The sequence below is a fragment of the Psammomys obesus genome, unplaced genomic scaffold, assembly GCF_907164565.1.
Source record: "Psammomys obesus unplaced genomic scaffold, mPsaObe1.curated_primary_1811, whole genome shotgun sequence".
In the NCBI taxonomy this organism is placed as follows: domain Eukaryota; kingdom Metazoa; phylum Chordata; class Mammalia; order Rodentia; family Muridae; genus Psammomys; species Psammomys obesus.
Window position 1 is genome coordinate 368,994 of NW_026589732.1, and position 14,953 is coordinate 383,946.

At 36.6% G+C, this 14,953-nt stretch overlaps 1 protein-coding gene across 4 annotated transcripts in view; it reads right to left on the reverse strand.

The window, feature by feature from the left end:
• The window catches only part of Tpp2 (tripeptidyl peptidase 2), a 73,614-nt gene that overhangs the window by 53,064 nt on the left and 5,597 nt on the right, over positions 1–14,953 (reverse strand). For all 4 annotated transcript variants that reach the window (XM_055605300.1, XM_055605299.1, XM_055605301.1 and 1 more), the window contains exons 2-5: positions 12,540–12,668; positions 6,655–6,750; positions 4,194–4,298; positions 944–1,068 (exon numbers count right to left, since the gene is read on the reverse strand). In XM_055605300.1, coding sequence (XP_055461275.1) covers positions 944–1,068; positions 4,194–4,298; positions 6,655–6,750; positions 12,540–12,668 — 455 coding nt within the window. The remainder of the gene's footprint in view (positions 1–943; positions 1,069–4,193; positions 4,299–6,654; positions 6,751–12,539; positions 12,669–14,953) is intronic.

Here is a 14,953-nt window from a genome sequence, read left to right on the forward strand (position 1 = left end):
GAAGCTAGTGCTAAAGCCAAACGGTGACGCTGACAGGCACAGATGGCTGGTGAGAAATTACAACTAAAAATTGGGTTGGAGTGTAGACTAGTGTAGGACAGCCCTAACTTCCTGCTGCCATTGTAATCCAGGACCTTTACAGCTTCCCGACACCACATGACTATACGCTTCAAACTCCAATCACAGAAAGCTTTACTTATTTTTTTAACAAAACAAAATTTCCATCTCATCTTATGGTTTTCTTCCTATCTGCTGTTTACCTATTTTATTACTGTTAAAATTAAAATATATATATTTTAAGCACATCACTGTTTAAATGAATCAGTCACAAATGAAATGCAAATTATGTAAAGATCAATACTTTGTTTTTGTACGTTTTTCTGTGTATGCATGTTTGTGTGTGACTTCTCAGAGTTTTGCTACACAGCCCCAAATGGCCTAATAGTCACTGAGCAGCCCACACAGGCCACAAACTTGTACCAATCCTTCTATCTTAGCCTATCAAGTACTGAGGTTGAACATATGAATCATTTTGCATAACTCAGAACTGAACACTTAATTACTAACACTGCCAAGTTAACTTAGCTGTTAAAAAAAAAAAAATCTATGCCAATCAATTTTTCTTCTTTTCACCCTCAACATGTTTTTAGTAAATGTTCTACAATATTTTTGGTTACTTTCCAAATTGTCTAGCTTTAACAAGGAACATTTCCACATACCTCAGTGATCAGCCTGACAAAATGTGGTTAATAAACTAAGTTTATAAAAAAATTAGATAAATGTAACATTTACTGTGAAAAATACTAAGTTCAAAAGGCTTATCCACAACTACACAGTGTTGCTAAGTGATATGGTTATAAACTCTGTACAGCTCTGAGGGTTGAAAGTTCTTCAGAGTTGATAAAATGATTTTTAATAAGCATGACAAAAGACTTGAGATTACCTCCAGGTCTCACCATCATGCCACACCAAGCAGTCATACACAGGGCCTGGGTCACTATACTTTTTCTCAAAAGAATTAAGTAATTCCACTTGACTTTGTAGCTCTTCCTTGATTAGTTTATTAGCCTATTAACCAAAAACAGATTAATATTAGAGCATTTTGTGTGTAACTGAAAGTTGGATTAACATATGACAAAAGACAGTGCTGAACAAATAGAAAAAAAAATCACCTCACTTTGGAAAAATGATAAAATGCTTTAAAGCAGTGGTGGAAACTGAAGCTGGAGCCTTGGGTATGTAAGGCAAGTGGCCTACCACTACGTTCTATCTTCAATTCACCATTTGACTTTTGATTAAGAAAAGGTGTATATTCATAATAAAAGCACAATTCAAAAGGATGAACAGCAAATTGTGAGTTGTTCCTGCGACAGCATAATGAACACTTTTTACTTGTTACTTATTTATAAGCCTGCGCTGTCCAACGCTGCTGCAGTCACCTCATTCATAATAAAGACAAAAAGCTTACTATTCATGAGTTCACAGATACAGCATATTTCATGGAAGTTCTATGAATGCATTCTCAAGGTTTAACATATTTTCAATTCAAGGTAAGACCCTAAATCAGCAGTGTCTACCTCTGATTCCAAAGGACCTGTTACCTTACTGAAAGACCTGAATTTTAAATTATGTTTTCATGACTATTCCACAAGGTGTAGTTCTTTGTAAGTATTACTAAATTATTTTTTCATATATTATATAAATGCAGGTTTATTGGGAGCAGTGAGGGAGAGGGCGGGGAATATGCTCTGGGAGGATGGGAGGAGGGAGGGAGAGGGCAGGAAGGGGAGAAAGGTGGGAAGGGTGAAAACTGGGGCCTGCAGAACCAAGATGCCTGGATTATACAGTGAAGGGCTTCTGGGAGAGAAGATCCACCCCTAGGTAGAGGGCAGGGTATGGCAGCCATGCCCTGCAGCAGATAGGGACTTTGACATCCCAGCCTTTTGTTAATAATAAATAATGGGCAAAGCATCTTTTCTCACTACTTCCAGCTGACATTGAGGATGTTGAATTTTGGGGCGTGGGGCAAATAGCTGGAATGTTGGCCTAATTACAAGAGCAAGCTGTTCTATTTGCTTTCCAGGATCAGTGAGACCACCTGCAGCTAGGAACCTGCAGGTTTAGCTGATTCAGTCTGTGAGGTTTCAGGCAGAGCACCTGAGCTCTGGATGCAGTTCTTGAGGAAACAGGATCTGAATTCAGACGAAGAGGGAGGTGGGAGGATTACCAAGTTGCCAGGCTGGGGGTACTCAAGTTCTCTCAGGGTTTGAAGATGATGAGCAGAGAACTATGAGGTCAAGGGAGTGGCTCACAAAGTCCAGCTTGTGGGACTTAGCTTCCCCCGAGTCACAGGCACCAGATGATTAAATAAAATGGAATGAGCTAATGGCAAGATGAAGCTATATTATGTAAATATAGGTTTAATGGGAGCAGCGAGGGAGGGGAGGGGAAAAGGGAGCGCGCTGGAGGTGGGGCAGAGAGGACAGGAAGAAGAGAAAGAGGGAAATGGTAAAAAGGTGGAAAAGGCAGTATTACTAAACTTAAGGGCATTTATTTTTTAAACAAGAATTATAGTTATCAAATTACAGTATGACAACAGATAGTATTTTTAAAATACGATTTTGGAAAGTATAAAAATAACCTGGGAATATGGGTGTATTGTCCCCAAACTGCAGAGTAAACTCCCAGAGTTGCAAACACTGAGAAGCTGGTTTGTTTCTTCAATGTTGTTGTTCTAAATTCTAACATTGTTGTTGAAATAAACATACGTTGGCTTTTCTTTTTAGAGAAAAACCATAAAAACAAACAAAAAACATACATTATTTCCATTTATAAACTGATTTAAAACCAATGGGGGGGTGCTAGAACAATAGCTCAGTTGTTAAGAGCAGAGGACCTACATTTACTCCCCAGAACCCGCATGGTGGCTTATAACTATGAAAGCTGAGTTCCAGGAGCTCAGAGTTTTGGCCTGAAGGTACCATGCACACATTCTGCAGGGAAACATTCATATATATATAAAATCAAAATAAAGAAAATCTTTAATGACATTAATGGGTACACTTATATGCATCTGGTGGGAATATAAACTGGCATAATCATTATAATCTACAAAAAGCTTTAGCCAACAATGTTTTAAATGATTTTTTAAAGATTTATTTTTATTTCATGTGTACTAGGGTTTTGTATGCATGTATGTATGTATGTATGTATGTGCACCACCAGCACGCCTGATGCCTATAGAGGCCAGAATGCCTTGGATCCTCTGCAACTAGAGTTGCAGACCAATTCTAGGTCATCCTTGCAAGCAGCAAGTGTCCTGAACTGTTGAGCAATCTCTCTAGCTCCTAAAATGATTATTCTTAGTAGTCAAAAATAAATAAGTAAATGAGTGAATAAATGAATAAATGAAACTAAAATAAAAACAAGGGCAGTATCAATCTACAAGAAGAACACACTGTAGTAGCCCTAAAAACAGACTACTATAACAGGAGTAAAACTAAATGCAATACTCAGGACACAGAAGATATTTTAACTTTCTTAGCAAAAGAAACTGCATAAAAGTTCTGCCTGGTTCCATCTTAAAGAGGAAAATCATTCCACAGTGTTATAAAACAGGATTATGACTTTCAGGGAAGACAAATAAGACAATGGCTAAGAAAAGGTACAAAGGAATTTCTATGTAACAAAGATTTCATGATTATGTTTTAAAACATTCATAAATACATGTTTCTAAAAAATTACATAAATTCTAAATTTTCCATAAAAGTATGCTAATTGACGTGGTCTAAATAATGACATCAAAACTGTTAATTGATGTGGTCTGAATAATGGCATCAGAACTGGTAACTTTAAACAACTGAGAAAAAACTGTCGTGGGAGAGGAGGTAATGGAGAGAGATGGCTCAGAGGTTATGAGCACTGTCTGCTCTTCCAGAGATCCTGAGTCCAATTTCCAGCCACATGGTGGCTCACAACCATCCATACTGGGATCTGATGCCCTCATCTGGCATGCAAGTATACATGCAGATAGTGCATTATAGAGCACTCATATGCAACATGTAAGGAAACAAATCTTTAAAAAGCAAAACAAAACCCAAAAAACAGCCAAGGGATTAATCCTATGAAAATGCACCCTTTAGAATACTAATATAATTCAGTGAAACATGTAAATGAAAGTGAGTAGCACCGACTTGGGAAGAACCATTGTTGGCAATATCAAATTCTTCTTGTTTTCTACAAGCTTCTGCAAGTGCAACTCTGTGAATCGGATCCCAGATTTTTTCCTTCCGTTCTTTCTGCAAAGACCAAAAAAAGAAAAAAAAAAAAATCTCACAATCAGGCAGACAAAATAGTCAAGTAAACCTATGATTATGTTTATGGCATGCTAGCAGTTCAGATACTATAAAGTTATCAAACAAAGGCTTTAAAAGTAAGTGGATAGTAGCCAAATAATACAGGATAACCATACTAAATCTATAGAACTAAAGAAGATAAACAACAATGAAGACCCTAGGGAGGATACTTAATTCTCATTCAGAGGGAAAACAGGATAGACTCCAGAAGAGGTGGAAAAGGATGGAAGCCCACCATATGTGTCTTGAAAGACTCTACCCAGCAGGAGATGGAAGCAGATGCAGAGGCCCACAGCCAAACTTTGGCCAGAGCTCAGGGAGTCTTATGGAAGAAGTGGAGGATAGAATGACACGGAGGGAACAGAACCTCCACAAGGAGACCAACAAAGCCAAAAAATCAGGGCCAAGGGGGGCCAGCAGAGATTGATGCACCAACCAAGGACCGTGCATTGAGAGGACCTAGACCCTCCACTCAGATGTAGCTGATAGGCAGCTCAGTCTCCATGTGGGTACCCTAGTAAGGGGAACAGAGGCTGTCTCTGACCTGAACTCTGTTGCCTGCTCTTTGATTACTTCCCCCTGCCGGGAAGACCTTGCCAGGCCACAGAGAAACAGGATGCAGGCAGTCCTGGTGAGACCTGATAGGCCAGGGTCAGACAGTAGGGGAGGACTTTCCCTTTTAGTGAACTAGGGGAGAGGGAGAGGGTAGAAGGGGGAGGAGGGTGGGACAGGGAGAAGATGAGGGAGGGGGCTACAACTGGGATATAAAATGAATAAATTTTAAAAAAGTATAAAAACATACAAAAACTTAGGTATAAAAAATTCCTATTGAAGGTAAAGTATTGGATTAATGAAGCTGGTTAGGAGAACAAGTTTATCATGTCATACAAAAATATTTTTATATTGTTATTCCTCAATTTATACCCACCCTTCTCCAAAATGTAGAGTATCATCAGAAAACAAACTGTATCCCTGTCATTTAAAGTAGAAAATACTGACTTCTGAACCCATACAGAATTGGAAAATGAAGACAGTCAACTACAAGGTGATGGCAAAGAAAAACTGGAGCTTCACTGGGAAGGGCAGACACCCTCAATAATTCCTGTCCCAGTCCTTAACATTATATTCATTCTTCATCACATAGTATCTCCTAACAAAAGTTTGCTCAATAAAAGAATCCTTTCTTGGAAGAGTCTACTCTAACTACATGATTTATATTCATATGTCAATTTCTTCCTTATCGAAACTGACTGAAAATAATACGCCAAATTAAAAATTTCCTGACATCTGTATGTTTTTATTTAATTAAAGCTGTGTGCATTAAAGTAAGTTCTAATTCATGGATCTCAAAGGAAGAAGAATACATTGTGATTACATGTCAGCCTCCACTCATCTATTAGGATTTCTGACAAGCTCACACTTTTGTTTTACAGTTGAAGTACTCTGGACTTACATCAACAATTACTGCCACAGTGGTGTTCAGAAATGGCCCTGTGCAGTGCAGTAGCCCACAGCAGTTCCCCTAACAGAGCAGATATTAAGCACTTCAAACATTTGCATCATGACAGAAGTTCCGTTGGACAGCAACTCTTTAAAGCAGACTTCTATCCACACTTAACTCTTCTTTCTGTAACTACAGACATATTTTATCTCTTTATGTGCATGTATGTAAGTATGTGTGAGTTTATATGCACTATATGCATACTGGTGCCCACAGAAGCGAGAAGAGGGCATCAGATCCCCTGGGACTGGAGTTATAGGTGGTTTTGAATCATCTGATGTGCATGTTGGGAAATGAACTTGGGTTCGATGAAAAGGCAATAAACCCTCTAAACTGCTAAGCGACCTCTCCAGTCCCAGACTTGTGTTACTTATACACATACTTCAATAGCTTTAGACCTGATTAATAGAATAATACTAAATGATAACAAACAAATGAGAGCAAGAAAACTAGACAAGATAAATGGGGCAAATTTTCTTAAAATACACACAAACACACACATGAACAAAAATAAAGAGGTCTATACATTAATAAAACCAGTTTATGTCACCTATTCCCCCCCAAAAAAAAACACAAAAGCTTGAGCTTTATTTTGCTTTAAACATCCTTAAACTAACTACCACAAACTAAGAATCACTTTAAGTAAAAAGCATAACCTTGAACAGTCTTTCAACATCCAAGTTTCTCAAAAATTTAAGACCGCATGAAACCAAAACCAAAGAAAATCCTTATTCTTCACACAGGAATCTAATCTAAGCATAGACATTTGCAAGCAACTGATACTATGTTTCTCATTACCTGTATCCTTTCCTTGAGAGCCTTTGGATAGAAATCATAGCCATTTTTAATGCCAATATGAAATTTTCCCGAAGGATTTGTCCAGCTTGCAGGAATCTGTAGGTGAAACAAATTGTTCACTCATTACCCAATGCCAATGATACAGCACCATGAAGACAAACTATTTCACATCTATTCTACTGGCTCACATTGTGTAAAGACGCTTATGTGTAAGAGAAATACTTTTAATATTCTAAGCAGTCACTTAATGTCACTGTGGCTTCATAATTTATAAAATCCTTTGAAAACATATTACTTCATTAAACCAGTTCTTAAGCATTTCTGACACCTCACATCTCCCTTTACTATACTCGTGCCAATTAAGTAACAGGGAGGAGAAGCACACGTTTTCAGAGCTTTTTCCACACTCTAATTTCCTACTAGACTAAGAGTGACATTCTTCTACAACCATACATATATGCACATATATTAAACAGGGCTCTTTGCATTCTTACAGATAAAGCACTATAAAATCACATTAATTTTATATAAGATCTATAATACTCTCTCAAATTACCTCATAATATTTAAAAAGTTTTTAATAGAAAGATGAAATGAAATTACTTATACAAACAAAAGGAAGGTAAAACTTTGAAATCTAGTTCCATCATGAAAACCAAAAATTTCAGTTCACAGGACATGAGATTTTAAGTGTGGCTGTGATTCCAAACGTCAACACTAATGGGGTAGGGGGTACATTTATTTCCTTTTATGTACCAGGGCAAAAATATTTCATAATTCAAACCTTATGAGAGAGTGTGTGAGTGTGTGTGAGTGTGAGTGTGTGTGTGTGTGTGTGTGTGTGTGTGTGTGTGGTTTCTATTCTTCTTAGAAGCAAAAAAAAAAAAAAAAAATCAGTTGCAAGACACGGTTTAAAAGAAGTTAATACAAAAAAGCAAGTAAGCACTCCAAAGGAGAGGGGAGAGTTGGCTGTCTCAAAAGTGAGGCGGCAGCACTGCTGTGTTAATATAAATTCCGTAGAGAACTTTCTATGAATATTTATGAACTGGGTGGCATATTCATGAGGTAAAGAGACCCTCTTCTCTTCCTAAATTGTGGGAGGAAAAGATAAAACCAGAAAGTAAGTGAAATAATGAAGTCAAGGTCTTTTGAGGATGCAGGCATCAGTGCATGTGTGGGAAAATACCCTAGCACCTCAGCTTCTGATAGAACCCATCTATCATAGCGGGAACAGTCAATCTATCAGCAGCCTCAAGGCCATTTAAGCACAATGGAGCATTATGAAAATACAAATGCCAAGATACAACCACAGCTTCTTGGTTAACTCCCTCTGAGATTGACTCAAAGGTTCATGACTGCTCTCATGCACTGGGTTGGTTGATACACTCTAGCCCTCCAGTATTAGGAGCACCTGTTATGTTTAAAGCTTGATTTATAATGAAGAATGAGAATTGCAATAGACAGGAAGGCTGCTCAAAGAACACGCCTCTAGCTGTCCAGCTCTACTATTCACGTCTATCTTCTACCCAACAGTGAAGCTAGGGGTCATTAACTCTACTTTATGATTCTTATAAATAATAAAATGCAAAGAGCACCAACCAATTTAAAATATCAAAATCTAATCTTATTCCCTTTAATTATGAAAAATTGCTGCAATTGAAGTCAGAGGCAGGTGGATCTCTGAGTTTGAGGCCAGCCTGGTCTACATGAGTTCCAGGGCAGCGGAGAACAGGAAATCAAAAAGAACCCTCACTTGTCTCACTTATACTATGTGGTATTGCTCCCCAACTTATGTTCCATTGCAATTATTTCCCAGAAATCATTTTTGAAATTTAGCAAATAAATTTCGGGTGAAAATTTCACACACTTAGATATATGAAAATTATTAAAGGCCTATGTTTTAACTAATAATTTCTGAACCAACTGGCTGTCTAGAGAAAGCCATCATTTTCTTTGGAAAACATGTTCTTCATATTCTTGTAATGCCCATGACATAACAAAAAACATGTTGCAACAAAATGCCACTATCAGGCAACACAAATACCTACCAACAACTTCAGAAATGTTCAAAAGGCACTGAAATGCTAATAAGGAAAAGCAAAACTCTAATCACATTAGCTAGCATATATATATATATATATATATATATATATATATATATATATATAGAACACAATGAAAATAATCCAGCTGCCAATTTATATTTAACTATGATATAAATAAAACTCTACAAGACCCACGGAATCACATACATCTCAAAACTTAGGACTGTATGTTTTCCTTAAAGGAGACTAGTTATAAAAATTATATTAAAAAAACCTCAAAATTAAAGTCAAGCTATCTAAACTCAAGCAATTATGGAATGTTTACATTTTGAAGTTATATATGATATCTTTAAAAAGCAAAGCTTTACAGTTTCTTCATTTTAAGAAATCTTTATAGTAGACTGGAGAAGAGGCATGGGAGGAGAAGAGGGAGGGGAGCAGGACTGGGAGGGGATGAGGGAGAAGGCTATAGCTGGGATACAAAGTGAATAAATTGTAATAAAGAAAAAGAAAAAATCTTTAAAATGGTTCGAACTACAAACAGTAATTATAATCATTTTCTTCTGTGTGTAATACATGTCTGTGTGGGTGTGCACATGTGTTGCACACATGCAGTACATGGAAGCTAAAGGTTGATGGAGAATTCCTCACTTGTTCTGCGTCTTGTTTTTTGAGACAGGCTCTCTCACTAAACTGAAGCTCACCAATTAGCTGACTACTGAGATCCAGGGATCCTACTGATTCCAAATTCCTGTGAAGTTTTAGGTGTGTGTATACCACACCTCGATTTTACACTGTGCTGCTATCTGAGCTCATGTGTTCATACTCACACTGCAAATCATCCCTACTGAGCTAACTCCTCAGGGCCCCATGGTGAATATCTCTGCCTTTTTTTTTTTTTTTTTTCAAGACAGGGTTTCTCTGTGTAGCCTTGGCTGTCCTTCATAGACCAAAATGACCTCAAACTCACAGCAATCCGCTGGCCCTTGCCTCCCTGAGTGCTGGGATTAAAGGCATGCACCACCATGCCTGGCTCTTTGCCTCTTTTTTTAAAGATGGGATACTGTTATATATGTAAATCCAGTTTGCCTGGAACTCAAAATCTCTCTGTGTCTGGAGTACATAATCTCTTTAATTACAAATTACAGTAAGAGGCTGCCTAACAAACGAGATGTTTTTTTAATGGATCAAGTGTCACCAAAACCATGAGCTGTCTCAGTCCTGCCAGCTAGCACATGCCTGTACATTCACACACCATTTGCTCTGGCTATCTATATCTAGTCACACTACTCTCTATGCCTGTATTAGCTTTCTAAAAAGTTTTCAGTGTTTGAAACTAAATATAGATAATTTTAAAAGTGTTTAACTTAAATATGCTAAAGTGGAAACAACATGGTGGTCCCTTTCCAATGTCACTAAAATCAGAATGGTGCATGAATAAAATTACTGTAAGTAGAAATAGATAAGACAGTTAGACAAATAAATAAAACGCAATCAGAATGGAGTAGAGGAACTACAGGAAAACCACAGGACAAAGAGAACTAAAAATAAGACTTACAGGTATGCCCAAACTTTTGATGTTGCTAACACAACACTGTTACATACAAACCTGACAACCCAAAATCTACCCCCTGCCAATCCCCACCAACTCGTATATTAATCTGACTTTCTCTTAGGCCATGCCAATAGCTCTCTTGGCCGAAATGTCTCCTGTGAGCCTCAAGTTGGACATGGCTTGTTAACACACTTTGAAGGTTGCAAAGCAAAAATAAAGACAGAATTACTGAAGAACTAACGGAATGTTAAAGTGCGATGTTGGCACATTGGGTATTCTTACAGGAAAAATAGGACAGCTGTTTCAAACTAAGCGGAAAAATCAATTCTAGTCTAATTCTCTAGAAAAATAAGAAAAACCACACATTTCTAGGAATACAGAGAATATCTTCATTATCATAGTAATAAATTCAGGAATTTTCATTAATTAAATATGTACATATATGTAAAATTGATATGTACAAATTGAAAACTTTAAGTATAAAACAGAAAATGGAATATAAAAACCACCAGTTAGGAAAAAGGACAATTTAGTACAAAGAAAAAAAGAAAAAAAAAAACAGAAAAAGAAAAAGGTAAATGAACTTTAATGACGACTGATCTCAAAATGTAAATTAAACCTACAATGTGGTATGCTGCAATTCCCATTCTATTTTTTTAAAATGTTTAAAATCCTGAAAATACCAAGTATTGTAAATTAAAAGTTGGCCAGGCATGATGGCACATACCTGTAACCCCAGCACTTGGGAGGCTGGAAAGCAGAAGAGTATAAGGCCAGCCTCGGCTAAATGATAAAGCTGGCACACATGACCTAGTAAGGCTAACTCCATGACTCAGCAATTCTACTTTTGGCATAAACCCTGGACACATCTGCACATATGCACAGGAAATGTGTATAATGCTTTCGAAAGAACTGTCATTAACAGTTCTCAACTGTTAATAACAACGCCATGCTATACTGCAAGAAACAGTTCAATACAACAGAATAGATAGAATGTGCTGTACAGAAACCACTGCACACCACTCAGCAGTAAAACTGAACAAATTACTGTAATATAAAGGCAAGTTGTAAGAATCTCAAATCTTGCAAACACAACAACACAAAGAACTGATATAGAAATGAGGGCATTAATGAAAAGCTGAAAATAGGGAAACTTAAATACTGTATTTTATTTGTCTGCACAAAGGTAGAAAACAAAGACAACAGTTCATATGGCTTATTTAAAGCTTAGGTTATTACAGGTATCCAAAAATAAGCAACTAAGAATAATTACATAGTCTAAATCTGCAAGGCTCATTAGAAATGTTGATTCACTGTCCTAGAGTAAATTAATGCACGTTAAATTAAGTCTGCTTGTTTTAAAAAATTATTATTAAAAAATCACTCTCAATTTTTTTGTCATCCTCTAAATTTATTAACCAGAACTCATGAATAGCTCTATGATTGTTTTATAGCTATTTTCGCATGCTTAGCTTTCCCATGCCTTTCTACCAAGGACAAAATAAAACAAAGCCAGTCATTTAAGATGGTCAGGATTAGGGTCTAAATATTTCTTTATGGCCAGGTTTACTAAGAAAATGATGAAGGCAAAACTTTACAGGTGGTTACTTTCTGTTTTTCTATTTTAAATTTAAAAACCATTGATTGACCTCAATTAAAGAAAACAATCCAAACTTTCAGTACTTTCAACTTCTAAGATGGTCCTCATGATCCACACCTTTCATTATGGATGTGCTATTATGCTGTCATGAAATACCTCTTTCACGTGTCTGCTGATTTATTGACTTTCACCTAGGTTACTCTCATAGATCTCTTGTCCTGAGATAAGACAGCTGCCATGCTATACTACACAACAGCTTGGTCTAGAGTTCCAGGACATCAAGGAGTACATAGAAAGACTCTGTCTCAAACAAAACAAATGGAAAAAAAAAAAAGACATCCACAAAAGAGCTAACTTCATAGTGCACCTGAGCTAACTAAGCTTTAAATGAAACAGCAGCTGTGGCCAACAATTTAAAACTTCATTACGATTCACTACTATCTACATTCATTAACATCACACTTAGGCTCCTGGAGCACAGTAATGGACCATCTTATCCTTATTTTAAACCAAGGGGTTTGGGATAATTTGCTTTCCAAGTAACAGGTAAATACTACTATACTACCAATTTCAGTTACAAAAAAAAAAAAAAAAAATAGATGTTTTGAAGCAACATTACAAAAAGAGGGGGGCATTAGAAACAATTTTTTAAAAAAAACCCATTCAATAAGATAAATGTTCCAACCTTAAGCACTCTTCCAGAAAGACCAATAATTTCCCCATCTTTTGGTTCTACTTCTGTAGCAGTATTCACATCACCACTTCCTGTTGTATCAATGATATCAATGATTTTTGGTTTTCCGTCAGTTGTAACCTAAAAATTGAGGCAAATAAAATATTAGTTATTGTCTTTAAAGAAAGTAAAGTATATATATGTACATATATATAATTGCTTGTGAAAATTGCTTTATATTAAAAAATACAATTGAATTAAGACAAGGTATAACAAACACTAATGAAAAAATAGTCACAGAAACTATACAATCCTTCAAGTGGTTTCATGTATTTCTTAAATATCTATAATCTTTTGGTGTTGGTTATAGCCGTTGTTTGTACACAAAAATCCCTTATATACTGCAGAGTAAGAAAGGAGACAATATAGATGAAAAGTCCTGAGAGAAATGAAGTAGAAGACAGGAGACAAGTAGTATGGATTTTTCAATTTTAAGTTGTTGGCCAAGGAAGGCCTTCTTTAGAGCAAATGTCTAAAGAGAGTGAGCTTTAAACTGGATAGAAAATAATGCTTCATTATGGAATGTCACTAATACTTGAAATTTAGTAAGTTGCAAGTTCAAAAGTAACACACTCCCTAATTTGTTTTTCTCCAAAAACTGTCTTCTCAGGCATCATCATCACACACACATTGTTGAAACCAGAAACAGAAGTACTTCTCTGATTATCTAGTTTATACCTTGCATCACAGCTATCAGGAAGCACTTCCTCTAAAATGGAATTCAAATCCATTTTCTACTTTTTATCACCATTGTGGCAACTTGCTAAACCACTAGCATCTCTTCCTTTCATAATGAAGATAGGTATCAGCTTCATAAAGTGAGTTGAAACTCACTCTTCATGAGGGTCCTGTCACTTAATCTCCTGTGGTGTCACAAAAAAAATTGACAACAGTAAAACATTACCGAATATGCTATAACCAAAACATACTTCAAAACTAAATGTGCAATGAATCTGAAGTATCTGTGGCAGCACACAACACTGACTGCACTGTATAAAAACTGCGGACTTGGTTTTGAACATTCACCATGTACATATGCATGCCATCATACCACAAAATTCATCAGACACTTGTTTGAAACACCTCAGGCTGACTTGATCCTACTGTATCCTAAAGACTGCAACATCTTTACTGCATGAAATTTTCTACTCTTATAGAAACCTAATGGCTTAATTTCAGAAAAATGTTTAATATTTTCCATCACACCTCAGCATAGAAACATCAAATTAATTTGTTTTATGGTAAGTTTATTCATTTCATTGCATATGCACATTTTTTTTGTTTTTGCCTTAAGTAAATACTATTATATGAAACCAAATATTAAGTAAAAAATTTTTAAAGGTTAATTTTTATTTGCTGTGTATGAGTGGTTGCATGTATGTATGTATACGTACTGCATGTGTGCCCGGCACCCTCAGAGTCCAGAAGAGGGTGATGGAGCCTTAGAACTGTAGCTGAACGTGGCTGTGACATACCACGTGGGCTGGGAACTGAACTTGGGTCCTCTGCAAGAGCAGTAAGTGCTTTTAACCACTGAGCCATCTCTCTAGCCCTTAAACTTTTTTATGACTTATCAGTAAATGCTTGTGTTGTTTAACTATTTAATTTGCCTACACACCTGGGGTTGTGTAAAATTTCTTGGACAAAAAGAAGTTAGTTACACTGAAGAAGCCCTATATAATCATGTTCTTAAAGGCTCACACCGTTCACAGCGGGGCCTCTACAATGCACTATTAAGACAAACTGTGTTTTTCTATTCCTCCCCTTTAAACTTTCCTTCCACAGATTCATAGAACACTCAGAACTTGAAAAGCTTTGTGACAATAGCTTCCTATAAAACGCAGACCTTTCTCGCCACTTGCTATTTTCATACAATCATCTTTGAAATTCAGAAAGTCTCACCACTTCAGAAAAACCTCCCCAGTGATCTCTGAATGTGTTCACTATCGTAAACTTGATCGCCATACAGCATTGTTCACTCTGCAGGACATGAGCCAACTTGCAATGACATATACAGTGAGGTGGCACTCATCATTTTCTTCTGTTAAGGGGATAAGGTTCATAGGGACACGTGGTATCTACATGGAATTCAACTTGCCAACATATACCCAACAACAAACAATGCTTACTTTAACTTTTTTTTTTTAATTACTGAATGATCCAACATAGATTCCTTAGCATCAGTTTTAACTTTGGTAAGGTACGTTTCTTTACTAGCCATAAACTTTCATGACAGCCACAATCCTATTGCTGGAAGAAGTAGTGGTGTGTTTTCACAGAAGAGGTCACCGATAGGCTCTTTTCAGGCGAGTTTTGGAAAGGCAAGTTGTTACGTCCTTATATACTTAAGGAACTTCAATACTTAT